Source organism: Actinia tenebrosa, unplaced genomic scaffold (assembly GCF_029948245.1).
Source record: "Actinia tenebrosa isolate PJP-AT-01 unplaced genomic scaffold, QUT_ActTen_1.0 PGA_scaffold1__47_contigs__length_23844297, whole genome shotgun sequence".
NCBI classification, from domain to species: domain Eukaryota; kingdom Metazoa; phylum Cnidaria; class Anthozoa; order Actiniaria; family Actiniidae; genus Actinia; species Actinia tenebrosa.
Genome location: NW_028292578.1, coordinates 9458881 through 9481427, shown reverse-complemented (window position 1 = coordinate 9481427; position 22547 = coordinate 9458881). Strand labels below are relative to the sequence as shown.

Sequence of the window (22547 nt, the reverse complement as noted above, 5' to 3'; positions counted from 1 at the left end):
TTTCTTTGCTATTAGTCCAAGGCTTGAGAATTACATCAATATAGATAAAGCTAAACGAAGAATCTTATTAGGTACAAAACCGGAAACCCACATCATGCAAAAGTTTTCAAAAATGGTCCAAATTAGGGACTCCATCTAGAGGGGGTGGGTTATTGTCCGACAGCGCCTACCTATGCTGGTCAAGGAGGGGGATTACTATCCATTTACCAAAGAAACCCAATGAAAACAGCCTCAACAGGTATTATGAAAACAAAAAAACAAAAACAAACAAACAAAAAAAAATAGCAACGACAAATCAAGGGTGTTTTTAGGAAGAGTTTTATTAGGCCAGGCATTATTTCTGGGCGTTCTAAACGGCCTGCCTCCTACTTGAAGAATCCAAGAATCCTACTTCGTACAAGAATTAGTACCATTGAGTTAACCTTGTTCGGAGGAAGTTTTTTATACACCTTATTCAAGAAAATTATTTTCTGTCCGGCCTTGGTCAACCAGAAAATATCGAAACAATTTTGTGTGATCATACTTCTTGGCCTATCCTTTTACCCTCTCCTCAGTAAAACCATATGGGCTCCCTCGGTATGATGACCGTTCCCTAATAGCTAGGAACAAGCTCAAGTCATAGCGTTTAGTAACTTTAAGGGAGCTTTCAATTTATTCTGTTTTGGCAAAACTGAAATCTGCCATCTCAACAACCTTTTGGATGTCGAGCTTTCTAGTTTATTAAAGCAGCCGATGTATAGTTAAAGACAGTAGCAAAAACACAAAAGTGGCAAGACTGGAGTTATTCGGGATGCGCTAAAGCGCTCTAATCAAATCCACTATAATCAAGATCCCGGTAAGAAAGAAATTGTCGTCTGGCTTGAGGACGCGGACGACTTCTTCTCCCTGTTAATCTGTAACCACCTCTTTCATTAGGCTCTTCCGTACCCGTATTATTCCCATCCTGTGAACTGATTATATTTCCAGCACTGCTATAGTCATAATTTGGTTTAAAATTCATCAGGGGTTTGTGCACTTCTCTCTCAGATTCCCCAGCATCAAGTCTCCTTTTCTTGGCCTGGGATTTTTTCTTTTTCTTCTTTTTCTTCCCAGGTGCCATCACCGCATTCGCAGGAAACATTAACTCCATTTGTTTTTGCTTTTGTTTCTCAATCTCTTTCAGTATATTTTCATTAACAGCGGGAAACGTAGCCGGGATTCTTTTCTGCTCGATGTGCTCAGCAAGAAACAGTTCAGTGTCTATCCCAGACCATGACACATCAATAGAAGTAAAGTCAACAACAGTGATGGGTTTGGAGTACCTGGCGTTTATATCCAGTTCAGGTTTTTTCTTGGTAGTACTGTGTTGGGCATTCTTGTACAAACAGCAGTGAATTGCAAAACGTTCATGCGTCAAAAGATACGAATCGCAGGCTAGCTGCGCCAAAGAATTGAAGATTTGATAAACCAGCTTCATTCCTTGTGCCGGGTTGAAAGCAGATCCCGATGAAAGAACATCCGGCGGTGTCATCTCGTCCACTCGAAGGACTTCATTATTCTGTCTCTTAATACGAGCACACAAGACCGTCGTGTTGGGTCGAATGTATGTTTTAAGCCACCACCGCGCAGTCTCGCTGGGCGTCAACCGTTCGTAACCAAACTGCCACTGAAACTCTGGTTTGGCAACAACCGACAAAAAACTCTGAACTTTGGTGTTCTTATCAGTTTTATACGCATCTAACTTGCTACGAATTAAAAGACGAAATTTGCCGAATTTCCAAAGGGAATAAACGAAGTTTTTAGCCCGAACATTGTCAGTCTGACAAAGTTCTTTCATCAAAGATCTTTTATAAGTTTTTGTCATCAACTGATTGGGTGTATAAAATTTCTTTGGTAAAGGTTTTTCAAGAAAGACAATTTTGTGTGCGGGTTTGTCTTTTGGTGATTCAATTCCTGAAAAAGAGAAAAAGAAATAAAAATTCCATATAGCTCTTCACTTCATTAAAGTTAAGACGTATATTCGGCTAGTAATCAAGTGGTCATATTGAATGTTAAGTGTCCCTTAAACCCCAGCCACAGTCCCACCACCACCCCCACCCCCACCCCTCTCACACTCGTTCTCCTTCTTCACGAAATGCGCGCAATTATTAGTGTGTGCGCTGTAGCATTTTTGCCTTTCATAGATAAGTCTCCCCCCGTTTGACGATAGGATGGACCGTGATGAAGGAGTCCTTGTATCCGCGCGCCCTCGGCTGTGTCTGAATGACACACTTTTTATATTCTATTGATTTACTTTGCTGAATCTCGGAGACGATTACGGGTATGTCCCACTGTTGGTTAAACTGTGGCGCTTGATTGTCGATTAAAGTTTGTAAACAAGAAGATGAAACAACGATGTTAACACTGTGTTCCTTCGCCACACGAAGAGCGACTGGATCTTCACTGAGGAGTAAGGGGCCCTAGAAGTACAAAAGTAAAAGGTATGATTATCTAGTTTCCCTAGGGGAAGCAAAGTTTAGTGTCGAACCACGGATACTATTTTGTTGTATTTGCCACACGATACAGTTCAGTTGCTTTACAGAATACACTTTGGCAATAAATATAACAAACTTACTCAGTTATCCGAATATAATATATTACAATAAATCAGTGACGCCACACACTACAACATTCTGATGTCACTGAGTTATTCTGACGTTCACTTTTACGCTATGAAACTTTCAAGAGGCCCCAGTGAATAAATCCTGTTATACATGAAGTTAAAATTTATTTATCGACGGTAATAGAGCATAAAGAAAGCTATCCACTTATCACAGTTCTTTGGCCAGTCGTACATATTTGCAGTGGTACACTAAGTAAAAGTCCCATTTCATTGGATGAGAATTTAATGACGCCACATGGCCAATCAATGACACATACTATGCATAATGTCGCTGAAGTAAATCTCGATTCTACTTCTGCGTTGCTGTAAATACTACGCGAAACAGCTGCAAAGGAGGTGGGTGCACGGTGCATTTTCGTAGTTGTGTGCAAAGTTGCACTATTGCACCTGCACTGCGCAACTGGTCTTAATTTACATCTTACCCAAACGCTCAAGCTATTGCTCTCAATTTTTATTGAATGACCCGCCAAAAAGTTAATATGGCCTCTGGATACATTAAATTTATGCTATTGCTTTATAATTGTGTTTATTTTTTATTTGCATCACCAGTACCAGTAGTAGAGTTTCCAGTACCTTATCAAAGTTGTCTCGCTGTCTACAGATATTAGCATCGGCCAGTATCAGCTTGATTCTATCTGTGGGTTCAACTAAAATGGGAACATCTCCCTGCAAAACAAAAGAATATCATAATAATATAAAATTAGTTAATTTTAATTGGACTTTTTTTTTGGAATAAGTTTTTTTTTGAATGTGAAAAGTGGACGATTCCTTTCTACTCAGAAAGATGTACCCAAAGGTAGACCCAAAATAGACCCAAATTCCATTTGGATCAGCAATAGTCAATGTGCAAGAGTACAAATATCTATTACAAAGCATGATGGGAAACCGAGTACTACACGAATCAGAACAAGAAAACCAATAGAATTATCAGAAAAAAACTGTTATTTTTGTCTGTTGAAGTACTTACACTTTCATAGAAAATATTAAAGGAAAAATTGTCAGATGAATTTTTAGAGGAGCGGAAAAAGTAAATTCTTGGTTTACCATCATGCTTTGTGCTAGAGATTGGTGCTCATGCACATTGGCTATTTTTTGTTTTTATTCTAAGAATATTCAAAAAGGATTCTTATAAATAATGGCACAGAGCCTCAAAATAAAAATTACTCACCACTTGCAAAAGAATATCTTGAAATTCCAAAACAGGGTCACTTCTAAAATGAGCACCAACTGAGAGACCGACGGTCTGATTGAGATGGTAATAATGCTGCAAGAAAGACCCCAATATTTATATTCAGACTGTTGTGCATGCTCTTAAGACTAAGAGGCTTCTATTTATCATATGCATGGAGGAGGTTGATTGGCAAAATGAACCAAATCCACTTGAACATACAGAGATAGCAAGCTCAGGGGAGGAAAGCCGGGGGGCCTTAGCCCCTTCCCTTTTTTACAAGAATGACACCTTACTTTCTGTTGGTTTGAGTTTCATTTTATGAAGAAAAACAAGAAAAACAGGGATGACCCCCCCCCCCCCCATAAAATGTTCCTTAAACCCCCACTTACAGTTGCACATGAGAAGACACATTTTAAATATGCATACAGGTCAAACAAAGAATCTTTTTCTCAAGGGAATGACACTTGGTCTGAATTGATAAAGCATTACACCCAAATGGATTTGGTCCATTACTTCTAAAATAAGCTCCAGAAAGATCAAAACTATTGTTAGGCCAATTTGTGACCATAATGAAATTAATATCAAGAAATCAAATCTCAAATATGCAGCCTACAAATTTTCAGCATGCTACCCAGTCTACACCATTGCCTGATGAAGACTAGCAGTTTGCAGTCAAAACAAGACAAATTAATAAGTTATCATTTATTTAATGATAACTGGATGACATTGAGTAAGTCAATGAAATCTTGCTAAACGTCATCCAATAATAATTGTTTAAAAAATATCTTTATGCATGCAAAACTTACTTTTAGCATCTTTATCCTTTTTTCTTCAAGTGAGCTTACCTGAGTAGGAATAATTGACACTCAAATTTGGAATAACAATCAATACCATGTATGTATTAGATCACTAGTTATATACTGCACTACGCCACCCTTACTATAAAAAAATTGTGTTATACATGTAGCTATATTCATAATTACATATGAGTAACAGCAGTTTTGCAACTCATAACACAGTGAAATCAGGTTTGTAAACAATCAAAAGAATTTAAAATAATTACAAAAATGATAACTAATATTTAATTTTACAGTGTGTTAAATGCTTGGAAAGAAGGGGACTGGAAGATGGAAGACAGGAAGACATAATTTCTGCCTCTACCATACATGCAGTTATTAACAGATATTATATAATGGCATTTTCTTGAGTAGTGTACATCATTAATTAGAACGTGAAAAATAAGACAGAAATCAAAGAATCGATTCCAGGTTGCAAATAACATGCTTTATGTTGAGCATTCTTGCCCCTTTAGCACACAAAAATCTTTGCATCAATAATTTACCTGAGACACTTCCTTGGCTTCCGAGGGTATGCTGTTGTATTTGCCAGCATTACTTCTGACATACTGGTAAACAAACTGTTGAAACTCTTGTTGCTCAAAAACAACTTTTGCCTTCATTTCCTAAAACCATGTTGTAAGTTACAGTACATGACAGCATATGATAAACTAATATGGTGAATAATGGATAGATGGATGGATGGATGGACGGACAGATGGATGGACGGACAGATAGATGGACGGACAGATGGATGGATGGATGGACATGGGATAGAGGATGGATGGAAGGACAGATAGAAGGATGGATTGACATGGCCCGGTACTAGAGGATGGATGGATGAATGAATGAATATGGAATAGAGGATAGTAGGATGGATGGAAGAGAGAATAGAGTGGGTATAGCTAGAGGGGAAAGGAGGAGGGAAAAAGGGATTGAAGATGAATGAGAAAAGGTATTATCATATAACATAACAAATAACAATTTTGTAAGGAGTCAGAATAATTTTACTAGTAAAAGATTAATTTTAAATGTTTTTAGGATTTAAAAAAATCTCTTTCACCCAGACTACTATAAGTATAATTATAAAATCCCTAGAATCCCTAATAGTCATAAAATCTCACCTTTAGATTATCCCTTCTAGTGTCATCTAAGACAACTCCTTTAACTGCCTTCTCATATTCTACAATGAATGTCTTATGATCCTCTTTTGACAGGAAAGACAGCTTCGGGTATTCAATCTCTAAACCAGATTCAATTTTAGCTATTTTGTTGATATTTTTCAGAATATCCAGTTCATTGACTCCTCTTGATGTCTCTTGATTATCAAAACCATATTTCTTAGCAAATGCCTCAACTTGAATATTTTCCAGAACCTCTCTCTCTAGTATTGTTTTATCCTCATTTCTTGTGATAAAAGTCTGCAGATATTGTAATAAACTTGGCTGGGATGTAAAGCTTTCAAAATCGTCTTCTGTAAAGAATGTTTCATATGGTAATCCTTCCATTATCTCATGTCAGTAACTAAGCTCAAAACTACAAATTGAGGAATCTGAAATCATAAGATTAAATTAAAAAACAATTTTTTCTGAAACAATTGATTCCCCATTTGCTCCACACATATATTCACTGTTTACGACGCACAACACTCTACTCAAATTTTGATTCTTACAGATGTCAGGGAAACTGGAAACAAGAAGAAAAACCTTTGTGGCAAAGGATAGTTCTAACAACACACCAAGCAAGCTCAAGCCACATATACAGATAGCACATGCCACTCATAAAAAGCTATGGGTCTCCAGGGTTTAGTATAGTCAAGCTTCAACTCTAATATATATCAGCCTATGCTATTTCTAATCAGGCTTGTACTCTTCTCCTGCAATTTCAATTAAATCATATTTATAAAAAATAAATAGCAGTTTTTCCTATTGTAATATGATTGTTTTATTATTATTATTATTATTATTAGAGACAGCCACTACTTTGTAAGTATAATTTATTGTGGTCAGCTGCACCATGACAAAATGACATGTAGCTAGACACACAGACTATCAAATATAAATCATATACAATAACCGCACTCACTTTAAGAGATTATATTCCGCTCACACTTACAACATTTTACCTACAATGTACATGTAGTGTAACATTAAGGGTGGTAGTGTTTAAACAAGAATGTAGCAAGCCTTAAGAAACTGGGGGGAACACATATTAAAATCACTTTGCAACGTGTGCATTATCACAAGAATGCTACGTTTTTGGGGGAAACTGGAGGGACATTGCACCTCCCCCCCCCCTCCCTCTCTCTCTCCTCTCTCCTATTAAAGCATTTTGAAGTGCTGTACTTGAAAAAATTTAATTACGATGTCATTTGATATTTTTCCATTTCCTCTGCTTGCATGACCCATCCTTTTACGGTAAGTTCGAATTTTTGACCAAACCTTCCTGTTTCTATGGTTATATGGAGCCATAATTACATGTATATTCACCATATAATACAGCGTAAATAGGAAATATTAAAACCTGGAGATGGTACTAGAAGATAGTTTGGACTTTTCCATATCGCTAAAAAAAGATCTAATTTCGTGAACAAAATTAACTTCTCATTCAGACTTGGTACAACTTTGTCGAAAGATGACTGCTGATTGATCTGAAGATTTTAAAAATTGTCCCTTCAATGATCTTTAAACAAATCGATATCTCGACATTAGGGCTGTATGTAAGGTGAGTAGCCTAAAATTTAATGTTTTTGCGATTTAAGTGTGCTTCTTATTTAGGATTTTTTTATAAAAGATCTCGAAGATAATTTTTTTTCAAAACGAGGACGGTACAAGGTAATTCTATAAAATTTCATTATAATATCATAAGAATGCCAACTCTTTTGGTTCTCTTAATTAGTTATTGCTACTGCTAGTAATATGCAGTATAGACCACCTAACTATGGTCCTATATACGAATTATTTGCGTATTTTACCTTTGTTTTTCTTTTTTTACGTTTCCTCGTCGTCCGCCATTTTGGTTCTAACTTGTGCCCAGTCGCCCGGCCCTTGTTTATGAGTCAAAGCCACAGGCAGCCCAAGCTCGATTTTTGTTCACTACTCTTTTGTGCTACTGGTTGAGTCACTCACTCAGATTACCCCCTTAGCCTCTTTTCCCCTCCCCATGAGTAAACATGGACATAAATGTAGAGCCCTGGTTTTCAAATTCGATCTAAGAAACTAAAAGGAAAAAATCGGGTGAGTCCAGGGACTTTTGTGTTATGATAAATGTTGAAAATAGGACGTTCATGGGCAAAAGTAGACTTTCGAAAAGTGGTACTCGCCTGTTGCATAATGCATAAGTAGACTTTCGAAAAGTCCTTCTTAGCGAGTACTCGCCTGTCACTCCGCTCCAGAACCGCCTCGAGTTTCACGCTTGTAGACACAGCGTGTACACAACTTGTGACAAGACTAGGACAAAAGATTCCATCCGATTTTTTAAAACAAATTGTATAATGAAAGTACAGTTATAATACTAGAAATAAAATGAGCAAATAAAAAGGGGGTTGCTGACTTCCTTTAGCAGTCAGATTGTGTGGAAGTTTGCCTTTTTTTCTGTAAAAACGCGCAAACAGGTACAGCGCAAACATAGAAAGCTGTGAAAAACATAGACGCCATGTTAGAATCGAAATTGTTCCCCCATTTTTCACAGAACTCTAGAAAATGATCCAATAATTGTCTGGCATTTAAACTTTAATGCGAAAATTAGAAATATGAAATGTTATTGGGCTACGAGCGTGAACTCGTAGAAAACTTCATTGGATGCATTGAAGCCTTAAGTATAAGATGCAGACCAAGTTACAGTGCTCACACTCAGTATTACCGCTCCTAACTGTGAATCAGTGCTCTGATCCTTAGATAATTAATGTACATCTCTAACGAGAAATCTCTAAATGAACACTATTGTTTTCTTTCTATTTTAAATAAGGGACCATTTTTGTCAGTCATTTCGTGTTTTCATGGAAACAGGTCAACGATTGATTAACACATTAAGAATACTACGTTTATTACGTTTAAACCCTCGCAATCTGAAGAAACAGCAAGATGATATGGAGGAAGTTAACCAGAAGGTAGGAAAGAAACGCTAACTATGTAAAGTATAATGAAGAAATAACCTACTTTTCATGTAGAGCATTTCAAGTCAAGAATTTTGGTAGAACCGAAATTTGAGTCGTGACCTTACAATGATGTCATCTAGTAATCTTGTTTTATCGTTGCCTTGGTGTTTTCTTGATATTTTTTTAATAATCTTTTTACGTGTCCGTTTAGCCTATCAATTAAACGCACACTTTCTATCGGTACAAACAAACAAGGTACCTCACTCAGCTTTTGCTTTACGGCCATACCCTGTGAACCAACTCATAAGAGTTCTCAGCTTTGATTGCTTCAAATATAGGATGAGAGTGAGTTTGCTGGGATGCGGACGACACAAAAGGTTTGGATGCTCTATTTCTCGTCTTGTCTTTCTGGCAGTCGTACTGATTGCTGTTCAGATCGCCATAGTTTCCTACCAAGTCGTGTTTTGGTCGAAAATCAGATGTGATAGCCCCATGGAGTGCTCAAAAGGTAAGGAAGCCGCCAATTTCAAATGAAACTGCGATAAACTGATGTGTATTTTTCTCAAGTGTAAAGTTTGGAAAACAAATGTTCTACTTTTTTAAATATGAATCGTTGAGAACAAGCCACCTAAATTTGGGCAAGAAATTGCGGGGCTTGACGCGCTTCAAGCTCCTGTGAAAAGTATAGATATCGTCAAAAGTTCATTACTATGAACTTCTGATATCGTATCACTTAAGAAACACAAGACTATTTCTTTTTTTGATCAATAAGAAAAAATTAGCTGTAGGATATAGTAAGTCCGCATGCTTAACACTTAACTTGCAAACTTGTATCAAAGTGAGGGCATTTAACCCGTGAAATAAAAATTACTAGTTAATTTAATGCGGTGCAATAGTAAAATAGACACAAAAGAAAACAATGGGATATAGGTCTACTAAAGTGTATTGATAGCCAAATATCTATTTCACGGATTTAATGACTTCAATCTACTTAGTTCCAGCTCTAATATCTCTTTAAATTTTGTTTTTCCTATACTTTAGTCATATTTTTCGAACCTTGGGAGAGTAGAAAAAGTAATAGTCTACACTTAGAAGCCAAAAGTGCGCGCTTCCAGGAACTGATACAGAACCAGATTGGACTAAAAGACGACATAAAAGGCGAGCAAGAAGTGGTGCTTGATTGTGGAATAAAGGGAAGAAATGATCGTAATCAGGTATTGTTATCCATAATCCCACTCCGAACGATAAGATAGTAATCGCAATATAATTAGCCGCCGAGCAAAAAATAAAAATAAAAAATTGTAAGAACGATTAAAAACATGCGGACTGAGTTTTGGCTTTACGAAAGAAAATATCAAACACCAAAATATGTAAAAGTGTCATTAACAGCCTAGTATTTTCGTGTTGGGGTGAACAAAGGCAGAAGATCTCGACCTCGAGTAGACTTGGTTTAATTACCGTTAACGCTTTGGTCATAATAGATAAATTACCGTTAGTGCCCCATGTGCAAGCAAACACAAAGTTAGTGAGCAAAAAGGTCATGCTTGCTAAAAAGTTACCTATATAAGAACCGAGTTACTTACTATATAAGGGGCCAGCTTAACTTGAGGATTCAGTTCTCCAGGCTTCTGACACCTATTATGTGATTTTTGCCTATTGTAATGATCATTACAAATAAAGGTGGCATAATCATCATGTATAATAAGAACCTTTTAAGACTGACTTAGCAAATGTTTGCTTTCATAGGCGGGTTTCATTTTTGAGCTTTCTTGACCGCATATCGCTACCTTCGCGGGAGACTTCAGATGACTTGGTGGAGTTAGCCAACTTCACATGATGAAAGACTGGGGTGGGGAGAGACAAAAAAACGTTTCATTCTTTCAGGGGACAAATGAAGTTACCAAGGTTTTTTGAGGACATAGACCACTTTCGCTTGGGCGTAATGTTTTTATTTTTTCAGCCCTCGTATCATTCCCTAGAGTAACAACTGAAATAAAGATGTGGTCTATAATGGGAGAGCATTATAACCAAGCTTATCAGGGTCTCATAATGGATAGGCATTAAAACATTTTTTTCTTTTTTTTCTTTTTTTTTTTTTTTTTTTTTTTTTGCATGTTCGTTTTGTTTTAGAATCCAAATGGTAGTTTGAATCTCCATGTTTGGTATGGCTGGTGTGGTTACACTACTGATGATCTAAGAAGAGACCCTAATTTTCCTGAGAGGCCCCACGTAAGTACTAGATTTTCCATCCGGCTATATATCATTATTGGTGAGAGGCCCCACGTAAGTACTAGATTTTCCATCTATATATCATTATTGGTGAGAGGCCCCACGTAAGTACTAGATTTTCCATCTATGTATCATTGGTGTTTACAACAGCTATTATTAGATAGAATGTAATTTCGTTTATTTTATTTATTAAAGCCTTCCATGCCCATCGGTGTCAGTCAACCCCTTCCCCCGTAGAGCTGTTGATTCTCATGAAATCACTGCTGTCATTCATTGCTACGCAGTGTTTAGGACAAAAATGGGCAATACACCACCATCAATCAAATAAATCGTTTTCATGCACCCGCCACATTTCCGATGTAACAATTTATTTGATCAACTTTTGACTTCATCAGCGCGTTGCAATGAAAACAACTTAAAATTTTAAACTTTTTTTGTTTCAGACAAGAACGACCTTGAGCGAGTTTAAAATCAACCGCACCTTCTACAGTTCGTGGAGAGGAAAGAGAGTATTTGGGTATATTCACCCACCCAAAACAGGTAAAAACAGTTTGCTTTGACTGCAGCATCGTTAAGAACACTTAAAGCCTTGCAAATACGCAATAAGACTTTTCAAATTCAAAACTGAATCTTTTCACTGACACAAAAGAGAAAAATAAAAAGCGCTTTGATTAAATTATAGCAGATACAAGTAATAATATAACCCATGCGTTCTTTCCGATTATTTTACAGCGCGACGCGTGCTACCCTAGCCACCCAAACTAATCATGTCTTGCACGTTAGCAAGTAACAAATCTTTCCTTTGACAACGCGACTGACATTGTCGCTTTTCATCAACTTGTAAATATGCAAAGTGAAGCTAGCACCGGATTCAGAGTCACCAAGAATCATTTCCCGGGGGATATCAAACAGGTCATTCTATTCTTTTGTTTGTTAACAAGGTCGGGTCTAGCTAACTGGCTAACGTGTAACAACATATGTTAACTTAGTGGTCAAGGTAAAAAGCGTCGCGCGGTAATAATTGTCGAAATCGCATCTTACCTATTTGTCCAAGGAAATTACAAGTTCTTCATAAGCTCAAGAGATTCTTCAGACTTGTGGCTCAGCACGGACGATACTCCTAACAATACAAGAATGATAGCATACTTGGGAGAGGTAGGTACATGTATCTGTTTGGAGGAAATTTCGTATGATACAAAATTACATCTTTTGAACCAATCACATCACGCGAGATCATTGTTCATCCAACGAACGCTCAAGCACGGCACCACCACAGTTACGTACGTCTGTTTATTTCACAGTAATACAAAGTTCATTCCTGAATTATAACTGAACATGATATAGATCTTGCGTTCTGATTGGTTGGAAGCGCGTACTTATGAGAGCACACAGCACGCGCGCAATCTTTCTATTGCGTTTTTCTTATCCAAAATAAATAAAACCTTGCTTGCTCTGCTGTGTGAAGTTGATAAAGCACTTCGGGGATTGGCAGAAAACTCGAGAAGTGTTGAGAATTACCCCGCTTCGCGACATGCTTTCCCAATACTTCTCTCGTGTTCTTCCCCAAACGTGCTTTATAGCTGCACACACCTGGCCCCCGCGTTTTCAATTTCTTCGATAGAAAACGCGCGCGTCCTCACGGTGTGTAGTTATAAAGCACGCGGCGATGATTGAAGATTGGCAGAGCACGAGAGAAGTGGTAGGAAATGCATAACGCATGGCGAAAGGGGGATAGTTATGTTGTTGCTACTGTATACTAAAGGCAAAATATGTTCCACTGACCTCCTTAAAATCAGCCCTGTATGTTGACTTCAATTCAGCCTAACTTGTTTTACACCCATCTACTACAGGCAAGCGATCAGTACGGAGATAATTCAAATCCAGGGGAATACAAAAAAATCTCTTCACAACAGTCACAAAATATCAGGTTTGTACGTCCACCTAGAGAAGTAAAGGTTTATTTAATTATCAAACGTCCAACAAAATAAATAATTGAAATCAAATAGGTAGAAAAATAAAACAAATTAAATAAAGACCAATCAAAATCGACCAATATGAAATTAAAAATATGATTTCCTATATGCCAAGCACAATTCAATTCACGGAGCCCAGTTGAAGGTTGCAGTGAGAGCATAACGAGGTTCTACTTATATTTTAAAACCAAAACCGGCGAGCAAATGTTATGTGTTAAAAGGCACGAAATTCTCGTTAATTCAGTGTGCAAATTTTTTCTTTCGCGAAAAAAGGTGCACGCGAAATCGTTGCGTTTAACGGCGCTTTAATCAAGGCACCAAGGGCGCATCATGGAACTGATTTGTCCCCTAAAACAGCCCCACAATGAACTGCAATGCCAATTCGACACAGGTTTTTCCTCAACCTCGAAACGGTTGATACTGAATCCCATTCCTTTATACGAAATTTTAAAAAAATTATGGATTCTGTTTTGTGTGGACACTGGTCTTAACTTGCAATCCACTCCAGACGTAACTAAGGTTTTTTTAAACTTCAGTTTAATTGCCAATAAACCCTACTTCATCGAAATGTTCTATAAGAAGAAAGGAGGGGAAGAACACCTACAAGTAGCTGTAAGTACAGGTTACGTGTTTTCATGTTTTTCCCTCAATAACTGTCAAACGAATTTGTTGGAAAGGATTTGACCCATGGAAAAAAAGCGGAAGAGTTTTATTCGAGTCTCTTCTACAAAGTTCTTGTCGAAAAAGTTATTTTATGCCATTTTATAAAACAAATTTTACCGTCAAACCTACTGAGCAAACACATCATTTGGTGAACATTTGTTGCCAAAACTTTTACAGCCTTTGCAACCAAGTTAACGGTTCATTGCATCTACTAATTGCAACGTCAAGGACTGTTATTTTAAGGATTCTTAAGAGAGAGAAATGGCATGCACGTAAAGTTTTGTTCAATTTTCTTTCTTCTTGTTCTTCTCCTTGCTGTTGTTGTTGTTGTTGTTGTTGTTGTTCTCTTTCTTCTTTTTCTTCTTCTTCTTCTTCTTTTTCTTCTTCCTCTTCTTCTTCTTCTTCTTCTTCTTCTTCTTCTCCTTCTTTCCTAGTTCTCGTTCTCGTTCTTGTTCTTCTTTAGTAAGCTATTGTTGTTGATGCTATTATTACGTTATTATTACAATTCTTTCCATATAACTTCACTGTATGAGATGACTGATTTTACGTTTTCAAATTCATCTTTCCCACACCGTCTTTTCACAGTGGACCATCCCTGGAAGTACAAAGCCAGAAGTCATTGGTTCTAAATACATCTCGAGGTACTTGGGTAAGTACACCATAAAGTATGTTCTTATGAAACCTTATTCGACCTATCCCTGATTGCCTCTTTATTTATTTCATACAGTTGAATCTAAAGGTTCGGCGACAAGCGAAAGAACCAAGTGCATCAATCATGGTGACCCAGGTCTTGCGTTAAGATATAATAAGGTAGGTTAGTTTAGATCCTTTTTGGGTCTCTGTCTCTCCAGAAAACTGTGTGTGTGTAAGGCTCAGGTCAAACGTCGAACTTCACATGAGCCGAACCTAATTGAAACAATAGATAACAAGGCGGTCTTCTTCGATGTCATTAGGTTCGGCTGATGTGAAGTTCGACGTTTGGTTTGCGCAAAAATGAAGAGTGGAAAAGGAGTCCCTCTTCAACACATGCATCAACATAATAACGTAAGCTATAGTACACGCAGTATGCCTAATCGTTGTTATGATTCTTTACAGCATATGTTGTTCCAGATAGCAGACATTCGTGATGATTATTTCGTCACAGGTTAGTATAACACATAAAATTCACTTTATATTGCTGAACTCTATCTTTATAGGCCCCTTGCAGTAGACAGCTCAATTTGAAGGACAAAACAATAAATTTAATTTCTCACGAAAGTAAAAATACATTGCTTTGTCCTCCAAATTGAGCTGCATTGGAAATCATACTTCAAGAGGTCTATATTATTATTTTATTTATAGTAAATTAGTATTGTTTATTTTGGCCCCTTTGGAGCATGAGATGTGGATTAACGAACATATTTATCATTGCTAAAAAGTCTAACTTTCCAAGCTACTTGTGCGGGGGAAATCGATATGTAAAAATTTTCCCCCTTCGCTATAAATGAAAATTTCAAACCTTCATTTCAAACTCGAGGAACGCGTAGTAGTTTGGTCAAGGAAAATAGAACATGATTTGAGTTGTGACATTTATTGCTTCACTCAACAGCTAAGTTACTTGACCATTCTGAAGTCAATGACGTGTTCAAAGGATGTTCCTATAAACCAAAGTATCTGCCCAAACACTTGAAAAGACAATTCCAGTCACAACAAATAGTGAGTAGTGGTCTAGTTTTACACACATGATTTAGTTGCAGGTAGACGAGAGATTGGAAATTGTTCATTAGTGCGTCGAAATTCACTAGCTTAAAGATCGAGAATGGACTACTGTACCTCGATGATGCGGCGGCCATCTTGAATCACAAGACATCATGGGTCGTCATCCTGGGGGGCAAATAGACAAAGCTTTGTTACTATAATGGCATCGATTGTCATCTATGGTTCAAAACAAGACAATTAATTTAAAAGAGTTGAATTTAAAAAAATGAACAGTTCCACAACTGAGGTTATTTCTCAGATATCGTGGGGTCGCCATTTCACCATCTTTCTTTTGTTTTGCCCCCCCCCCCCCCCCCCCTGGCGACCCATAATTCCTTGCGTTTCAAAAGAGCCCCGCGGCACTATCGAAGTAGTCCATTGCCCAGGCACACGGCGCAACCATTGCACATAATGATTGTACGCAATGTCAGCGTAATTGCACCTTGTATCATGCATCTATTGCGTGCATGCAACAGTTGCGCCCTGAGCTCAAGTTTCGTTGTGTACCAATTGTGGGTTAAAAATATTGCAAGTGAAAAAGGTCTATCTATTCCCGATAATCAACGAATATTAGCTTCCAAGAAACTAGCATTATTGTTAAGAAATATGGACTAAACATTGGCATGCATCGCCTCATTAAAATACAGTGTTCTATTAGGTGTGAATGGTAGCGATACAACGAGAATGAGCTATAGGTTTTAATCCTGTCTTTTCTTGGCTATTTTCAGGTTCGACATTCATGGGTCTATCCTAATGACAATACCACCATGGCCAAAGGAAATCGTGATGATGAAATCAGTATTGGAAATATGATCATCCCAGAAAAAGTAAGAATTAGTATTTTTTACAAATCTTCAATAAGGATTTTTCTCAATTGAAAATAGGACACCGTTTATTCCATAAGTTTCGTGTGAAATGTCTTTGGACGTAATCTTTAATGCCGCATGCCATATAGTAAAGTGTGTTTGTCTTTTAAGGAAGCGAAGTCTGTTGCATCAAGCTTTATGAGGGCTCTCAAAGCTAAAAAGGGGTAAGAGTAAAAAAATAAACAACGCCTGTTGAAATATAAGAGCGAGAACATAATGCAAATGTTGTGCTCCCCCCTCCCCCCTATATATCGTGCCACACCCGATTCCACGACCCCTTCCAGACAGCTATACTCGGTCTAAGTCAGTATTATTGATAGAAGTAAAGCCGATACTTAGACATTTAGAAATATTGGAACCACCACGCACATATAGAATGGTATGAAAATGATGGATGGAATTGAATTTTTCCTACACGATTATTTCTCTCAGATGATGGCTAAAAAATACTACTGTAGGAATCCAATAAATGCGAATTTCTATGACCGCGCGGAACGGACATTTTAAACTATTATTGCCAATTGCTTTTCCTAGGAATAAGTTTCAGCTTAACCGCATCATTCAAATTGAAGCGAAATATGATGTCGATGGCGGAATTCGTTACTTGGTCGAGTTGGTAAGTATATATAAGGAATATTATTACTGAGAAATGAGACTGCGAATTGATATGGACAATCACATAGAACTCTGAAACAGTCTCTGAGCTGATCAAAGTCAAGGCATGGTCGGTTAACTCACAGCTAGAATTGAAATTTAGCGATAGCTTGTTAAGTTTTGTGGAGGAAGAAATAAGAGAACTCAAAGACTGAAAACCCTCGAATCAAAGGAGATCAGACCTAACAAACTCTACTCTAATGTGATACGAGTCTATAGGAATCGTATTATGATTGAACATTGTAATTGCTTCATTATTTGCTTCTTTATTTTACAGGATCTAAAACAGAAAGGAAAAGGTATGACTGATGCCGAACTTGCTTCCAAAAGAAAGCATGTAACTACTCGATTCTAAACTGTAATAGTTTTTTCCTGAAAAACAAAAACTTAATCAAAAATAATTCAACGTAATTAGTCATCGACCAAAATGGCGTTAATTCTTTCCAGAAACTTCAGAGATTTCTTCAAAATTTAGATCACTCATTTACATGTTTTGTTTATTTTTTATTCTTTACCGTTGGTTGGTATAATACTGAAAAATTTCAATTTTAAAATAAAAAGGAGCAATCGCGGTATGTCTACGGTACTTAAAATAATTATGGTAAAAAAAAGAAAACATCTGGTAACCAGGAAAATGAAAATATTTTTGCCTAATCAATCTCATATCTTTTATTAAATGGCTATCTGAAACGTTTATGTGTTGCAAATTAACGTGTTTTCCTTTTATCCCCCCACACATTAGGTGACGCGACTGTTAGGTTGTCCGAGTATCTTTATACATCCACCGGGAATGTGTCTAGTTTTTGTCAGCCACGGGGCTACCAATGGAAAAATGGCGCTACTATTTACATGATTGTCACAGGTATTTAGCTGTATTTGAGTAGGAAATGATGACAGTTTTGATTTATCGGTTTGAAAGTCGAAAGAAAGTATACAGTATAGTGTATCAAAAATCTTGCCCCATTGGGCAAACCACGCAAGAAAACAAACGAGTGTTTTTAGATAACATATGGGCGTCCCTAAGCCGGGAATGATATGCATTACGAACCCTCTTATTCAAGAGACTCTTAAAACTAAATACTGGGCTTTTTTTTGTAGTTTGTCTTATACATGCACCGAATACGTATTAACAAATATATATCACAAAAGCCCTTAAATAGTAAAATGAACCGTTTATAGTTTATCGGAAAGGGAAGGAAGATCGATGAAAAATTTAGAAGCCCCAAGTTTTCCCCCTTAGTTTAGTGGCACTTTGAATAATACAATAATAACAATAATACGGGCGGTGGGAGGGTGGGGGAAATGGGTGGAGTCCCTAAGTAAAGAAAAACCCATATATCCACCTCCCATTTCCTGCGTTGAACCTGGAATGTGGGGGCACTGTTGATGGATGGATGTAATGGAGAATTCCATCACCTGGAATTCGCGATGACTGACTGTATTTTCTGTATTTCAATAGTAATGAACTACGGGTATTGGATGAAAGACTTGGTCAAACAGTTATCAAGAGTAAGTATTAAGAAACCCATCGTGAAGACAACAGGCTATATTAACAAGGGCGGATCCAGTCAAACTTTTAGGGGGGCTAATTGAATTAAGTGGGGGGGGGGGGGGCTAATTGAGTTTCTTCTGTCAACACAACGGAAAACAAAAAGCCCCCCTCCCCCTCCCCCCTCCTGGATCCGCCCTTGATTAAGATCTAAATGCCTTCTAGAACTCAATATCTCGCAGCATCTTTAAATTCTATGAATGCTACTATATACTGTGCGCAGCTAGTTAGGGAGCGTTCATAATTTATTGGGTGGGGCTTTTAAAGGAGGTGGAGCAACAATTTTTTTTGGTAACAATTAGAAGGAATTATAAGATATTTAGTGGCTACTAAAATTTCGTATTTGTAGTTGAGGGGTCACAAAAAAATATGTTATATTTGAGTGGGGAGGGCACTCGAAAAACCATAATTTCAAAATGTAAAATCCCCATAGCCCCCAACTACGCCGCATAAATTATGAACGGCTCCCTTATGTGCAATTTATAGGGAATTTATAGCGCCGGATATAAATGACGTGCATATTCATTGCGCAAGTAGATACCAATTATGTTATTTCATTTTTACAGTTCTACAGAGAAGGCATCGATCGAAACTTTTATTTGATTGTGGTGGATTTCAATAGTACAGATATAAATATCAAAAACGTGTTGGAAAAAAGTGATTTAAAAGATAGGTTCGTATCGTTAATAATCATTGCCGGTTCAAGCCAATAAAACGACAAAAATATGTAACACTGCTCGTGAGATGTGCGCGAAAATTTCTTCTTATAGTGGGTTAACATCGAATTCAGTATGAATACTGTTTCCATGCAGTATAGCCGACTTTTACACACTATATATTCTATGCGGCGCACAACTCTTAACCCATAAGTCGATCCTTACGGTCGGAGGGAGGGGAAACGGAGTACCCGATGAGCCGGGGAGAGTAAATATACAGCCAGCTTAGCATTGAGCAAGTGACAATGATGCCCTTGGACTGCGCCGAGACGAGAAACAATGCCGTAGCAGGACAAGCCTTGATTAGTTTTAAATAGTGTGCGCACCTCGCAAGCAGATCGGTAATAACTCGCGCATACGCAATGTCATGTCTGCGCATACCCCCCGTATGTTAAGAGATGACAACACCAACCTATTGAACAACTTGTCTGAACTTGCGTATCGTCTAAATCCAAACCTTACTGTACTCACCCTTTATTCGAAGTATTTTAAACAGCTCGCCTTCATCGATTAGGAACCCAACTTAGAAATCAGCATGTATACGAAGTTTTGATTTTTCTTTTGATTTAGGTACCAAATTCTGTGGAAACCAAGTCCGTTCTGGAAAACTAATGGCTTGAATGAAGCTGTTGAGCTTATCAAGGTACAGTGTGGATCGCCCAATATCAATAGGCCTCATAGATAAATAAAGCAATAACACATTAGACCTCTGGTTCAAGGGGTCTTACTATGAGTCGCATGTACCCAAAAAAAAGGTTAAAGTAAGGCAAGTAGGGTCCAAGTTACTGCCACTATTATTGGAAATCATGCACCCACATATAATATTGCATCAGAAAGACAAAAAGTTGTAGGTCTTTATTATCACGTGACGTTCTTTCTCCGCGGTCAATCGACATGCGCATCAAAACAAACACGCTCACACGACTTTTTCTTTTTGTTTGCTGCAATTTTTTTTTTTTTTTTTTTTGCAAGTAGGTTCCAAAAAGTAATTTTCATTCTCCATTATCTATGGCCAATAGATAATACTATAGTTAGACATTCTAATTTCTCGTGTTTTTTTTACTTTTCACTGTAGGACTCAAACAGCATCGTCTTCACTTTAGATCTTCACTTGCACCTTCCAGCAAATATATTTGACGCTATACGAAAGGTATAAATTTCCATCAATATTGACGAAGGAAATAGAAAACGCGCACGCGTGCTCTGTAAAGCACACGGGGATTGGCAGAACACAAGAAAAGTTTGGGGACTTCTAAACACTCCATCACTTCTTGAGTGCTCTTCCGAGAAATAGAAAACAAGTGCCGTGTGCAGTTAACAAGCAACAGGATAAAAGCAAGAAGCAGGAAGCGAAGCAAATAATGCTTAAGCTCTCAACACTTTTCAATTGTTCTGCCATTCCCCATGTGCTTCATAACTCACACAGCTCATCAAATATGTTTTCTGTTTAGTTTCTAAACTACAAATTAGAGTATTTTGATTACGAACGACTGTGCGATGTGTTCTCATAACGTACGCTCCATAACCAATCATAACGCGAGAATTATATACAGTTGATGACCACAAATCACAAATATTTTACCATTAAAAACACTGAACAACTCGTAATCCTTCGAACTCACAGCATACAATACAAGGGAAAACTGTATACACCCCAAAGCTTATCAAACTTAAATGTGGCTACTCGAAAAATTATGGTCAAGGTGGATGGGATACCTTTGGATATGGATTATTTGGTGCGTATAAGTCCGACTGGGACAGGATTGGTGGTATGGATGAAGAAACCTTTCGACATAAGTGGGGAGGAGAAGATGTGGATTTGGTTGACAGGTAAGGATATTTATAGTCATCGGAAATTAAATTGACATTACACTTATCTTTGCGATTTGGATATATTAGCCATTCTGAGGTCGAGGGAAAAAAATGGGTCGAGTTGGCTATACAGTGCATTGCGGGACTGTTTTAGGGGATAAATTTCAAATATGGCGGCTATATATTTCTTAGACTCTTCCACAGTCTCTCGCTCGTCCGTTCCGTCTCCACGCTTAGAGACTGTAACGGTACAATGACCGAAAGGACTTATGGGTCCCGAATTTGGACCCAGCGTGCTTTGGGAACCCAAATACTCGTCCACAGTCTCTCTCGTTTCAATATTTTCAAGATGGCGGCGAAAACGAGAGAGACTGTGGACGAGTATTTTGGTTCCCAAAGCACGCTGGGTCCAAGTTTTCGGGACCCATAAGTCCTTTCGTTCATTGTACCGTTACAGTCTCTAAGCGTGGAGACGGAACGGACGAGCGAGAGACTGTGGAAGAGTCTATATATTTCGTCCCCTGAAACAGTCCCACAATGCACTGCAATCCAACTCGACCTAGTTTTTTCTCAGCTTTGGAATTGCCAGTTACAGGACAAAATCAAGGATTTCACTACGGAGGTGACGGGTACCGGTTATCCCCACCCCTCCCCTCAAAATCTAAAGATGATATCTGTTTCCACTTGAGAATTTCATGCTTTACACGACACGGCTTAAAAAAACCGCCGATTGAAGGAGGAAAGTTCGCGCATGCGCAGCGGTTTTTAAGCCGTGTCGCTTTACACTATAATGAAAATCGTGATCTCATCTGCATCTCGAATTTTCCTCTAGAATTCATTCTTATTTCTGTTTATCGACAGAGCGCTTATTGGACAACTAGACATTGAGAGAATCTGTTTACCCAAGTTTTATCACATGTATCATGCGAGAGATCAAGACTGGTATGAAGACGCGAGATTGTAATACATACAAAGCTCCCGTCGATCGCGAGGCTCGTGAATGGCCTTCTGCCCCATGAAATATAAAATAGTTATTTTTCGTAAATCTTGATAATTTTTACCGAATTTATTTTGAGTGAGAAATTGATATATTATATATTAAATACTCGTTAGGGGCACTCATATTGTGGAACGAGACCACCAACTAAGAAATTTATTTTAAAAATGCTAGCAAGATCTTCATTACGACTTTGCTTCTTTTTCTTGAAATTCAAATTCTCGAATTTTTTTTGAAGCAGATCGTCTGAAAACCCCGAAAGAGATAATATATTGTAAGTTCCAAAGCGAAATAGAACCCCTGGAGTCCAAGGTAGTGATACTCGGAAAATATACGGTTGTCAATATTCGGGGACGGCGGAACAGTCCCTCATGAGCAAGTGGGGGGCTACAGTATTCTCCTCTTCTCCCCTGTTTTGAGCTGAACTTTTTTCTTATTCCTAGACAAAATAGAAGCAGTGTAATTCTTGTAAAAAGTGAGGGGGCTAAAGCCCCAAAGCCCCCCCACCCCCCTTCCCCCGTCTCCACCGTCCCATGAAATTATTCGATTTTTAAAAAATAATTAATAAAGCATCTGTTATTTCATTTCATCTTGGTGACTGCCTTTG

The 22547-nt window shown here is 37.8% G+C and overlaps 2 protein-coding genes across 2 annotated transcripts; one reads left to right on the top strand and one right to left on the bottom strand.

Annotated features, from left to right (window-relative positions):
• Positions 1 to 302: 302 nt before the first annotated feature.
• Positions 303 to 7684, bottom strand: LOC116301861 (uncharacterized). The gene is made up of 8 exons (XM_031711024.2): positions 7623 to 7684; positions 5773 to 6200; positions 5155 to 5274; positions 4619 to 4657; positions 3810 to 3905; positions 3215 to 3307; positions 2273 to 2438; positions 303 to 1932 (listed from the first exon to the last, which is right to left on the bottom strand). Exons 2-8 carry the CDS (start codon positions 6154 to 6156, stop codon positions 806 to 808), a joined length of 2025 nt encoding a protein of 674 aa, XP_031566884.1. The 5' UTR covers positions 6157 to 6200; positions 7623 to 7684; the 3' UTR covers positions 303 to 805.
• On the top strand, positions 7168 to 22524 carry LOC116301860 (N-acetyl-beta-glucosaminyl-glycoprotein 4-beta-N-acetylgalactosaminyltransferase 1). Its single transcript, XM_031711022.2, has 24 exons — positions 7168 to 7372; positions 8615 to 8756; positions 9083 to 9252; positions 9786 to 9958; positions 10875 to 10973; positions 11417 to 11513; positions 12028 to 12128; positions 12824 to 12900; positions 13483 to 13558; positions 14195 to 14258; positions 14337 to 14419; positions 14705 to 14753; positions 15198 to 15304; positions 16075 to 16173; positions 16324 to 16376; positions 16747 to 16828; positions 17144 to 17165; positions 17609 to 17728; positions 18326 to 18375; positions 18982 to 19088; positions 19702 to 19774; positions 20207 to 20281; positions 20756 to 20961; positions 21805 to 22524. The coding sequence occupies exons 2-24, from the start codon at positions 8731 to 8733 to the stop codon at positions 21905 to 21907; spliced, it is 2112 nt and encodes a 703-aa protein (XP_031566882.1). The 5' UTR covers positions 7168 to 7372; positions 8615 to 8730; the 3' UTR covers positions 21908 to 22524.
• Positions 22525 to 22547: the final 23 nt, after the last annotated feature.

What these genes read in the sequence shown, in the direction of transcription:
- LOC116301861 (XM_031711024.2), bottom strand. Translation starts at nt 6,156, where the DNA reads ATGGAAGGATTACCATATGAAACATTCTTTACAGAAGACGATTTTGAA. An exon ending in CTAGAAGGGATAATCTAAAG is followed by an intron (nt 5,275 to 5,772) that starts GTGAGATTTTAT and finishes ACATGGTTTTAG; the next exon opens with GAAATGAAGGCAAAAGTTGT. An exon ending in CGTCTCCGAGATTCAGCAAA is followed by an intron (nt 1,933 to 2,272) that starts GTAAATCAATAG and finishes TCTCTTTTTCAG; the next exon opens with GAATTGAATCACCAAAAGAC.
- LOC116301860 (XM_031711022.2), top strand. Translation starts at nt 8,731, where the DNA reads ATGATATGGAGGAAGTTAACCAGAAG. An exon ending in AAGAACACCTACAAGTAGCT is followed by an intron (nt 13,559 to 14,194) that starts GTAAGTACAGGT and finishes GTCTTTTCACAG; the next exon opens with TGGACCATCCCTGGAAGTAC. An exon ending in TATTTACATGATTGTCACAG is followed by an intron (nt 17,729 to 18,325) that starts GTATTTAGCTGT and finishes GTATTTCAATAG; the next exon opens with TAATGAACTACGGGTATTGG.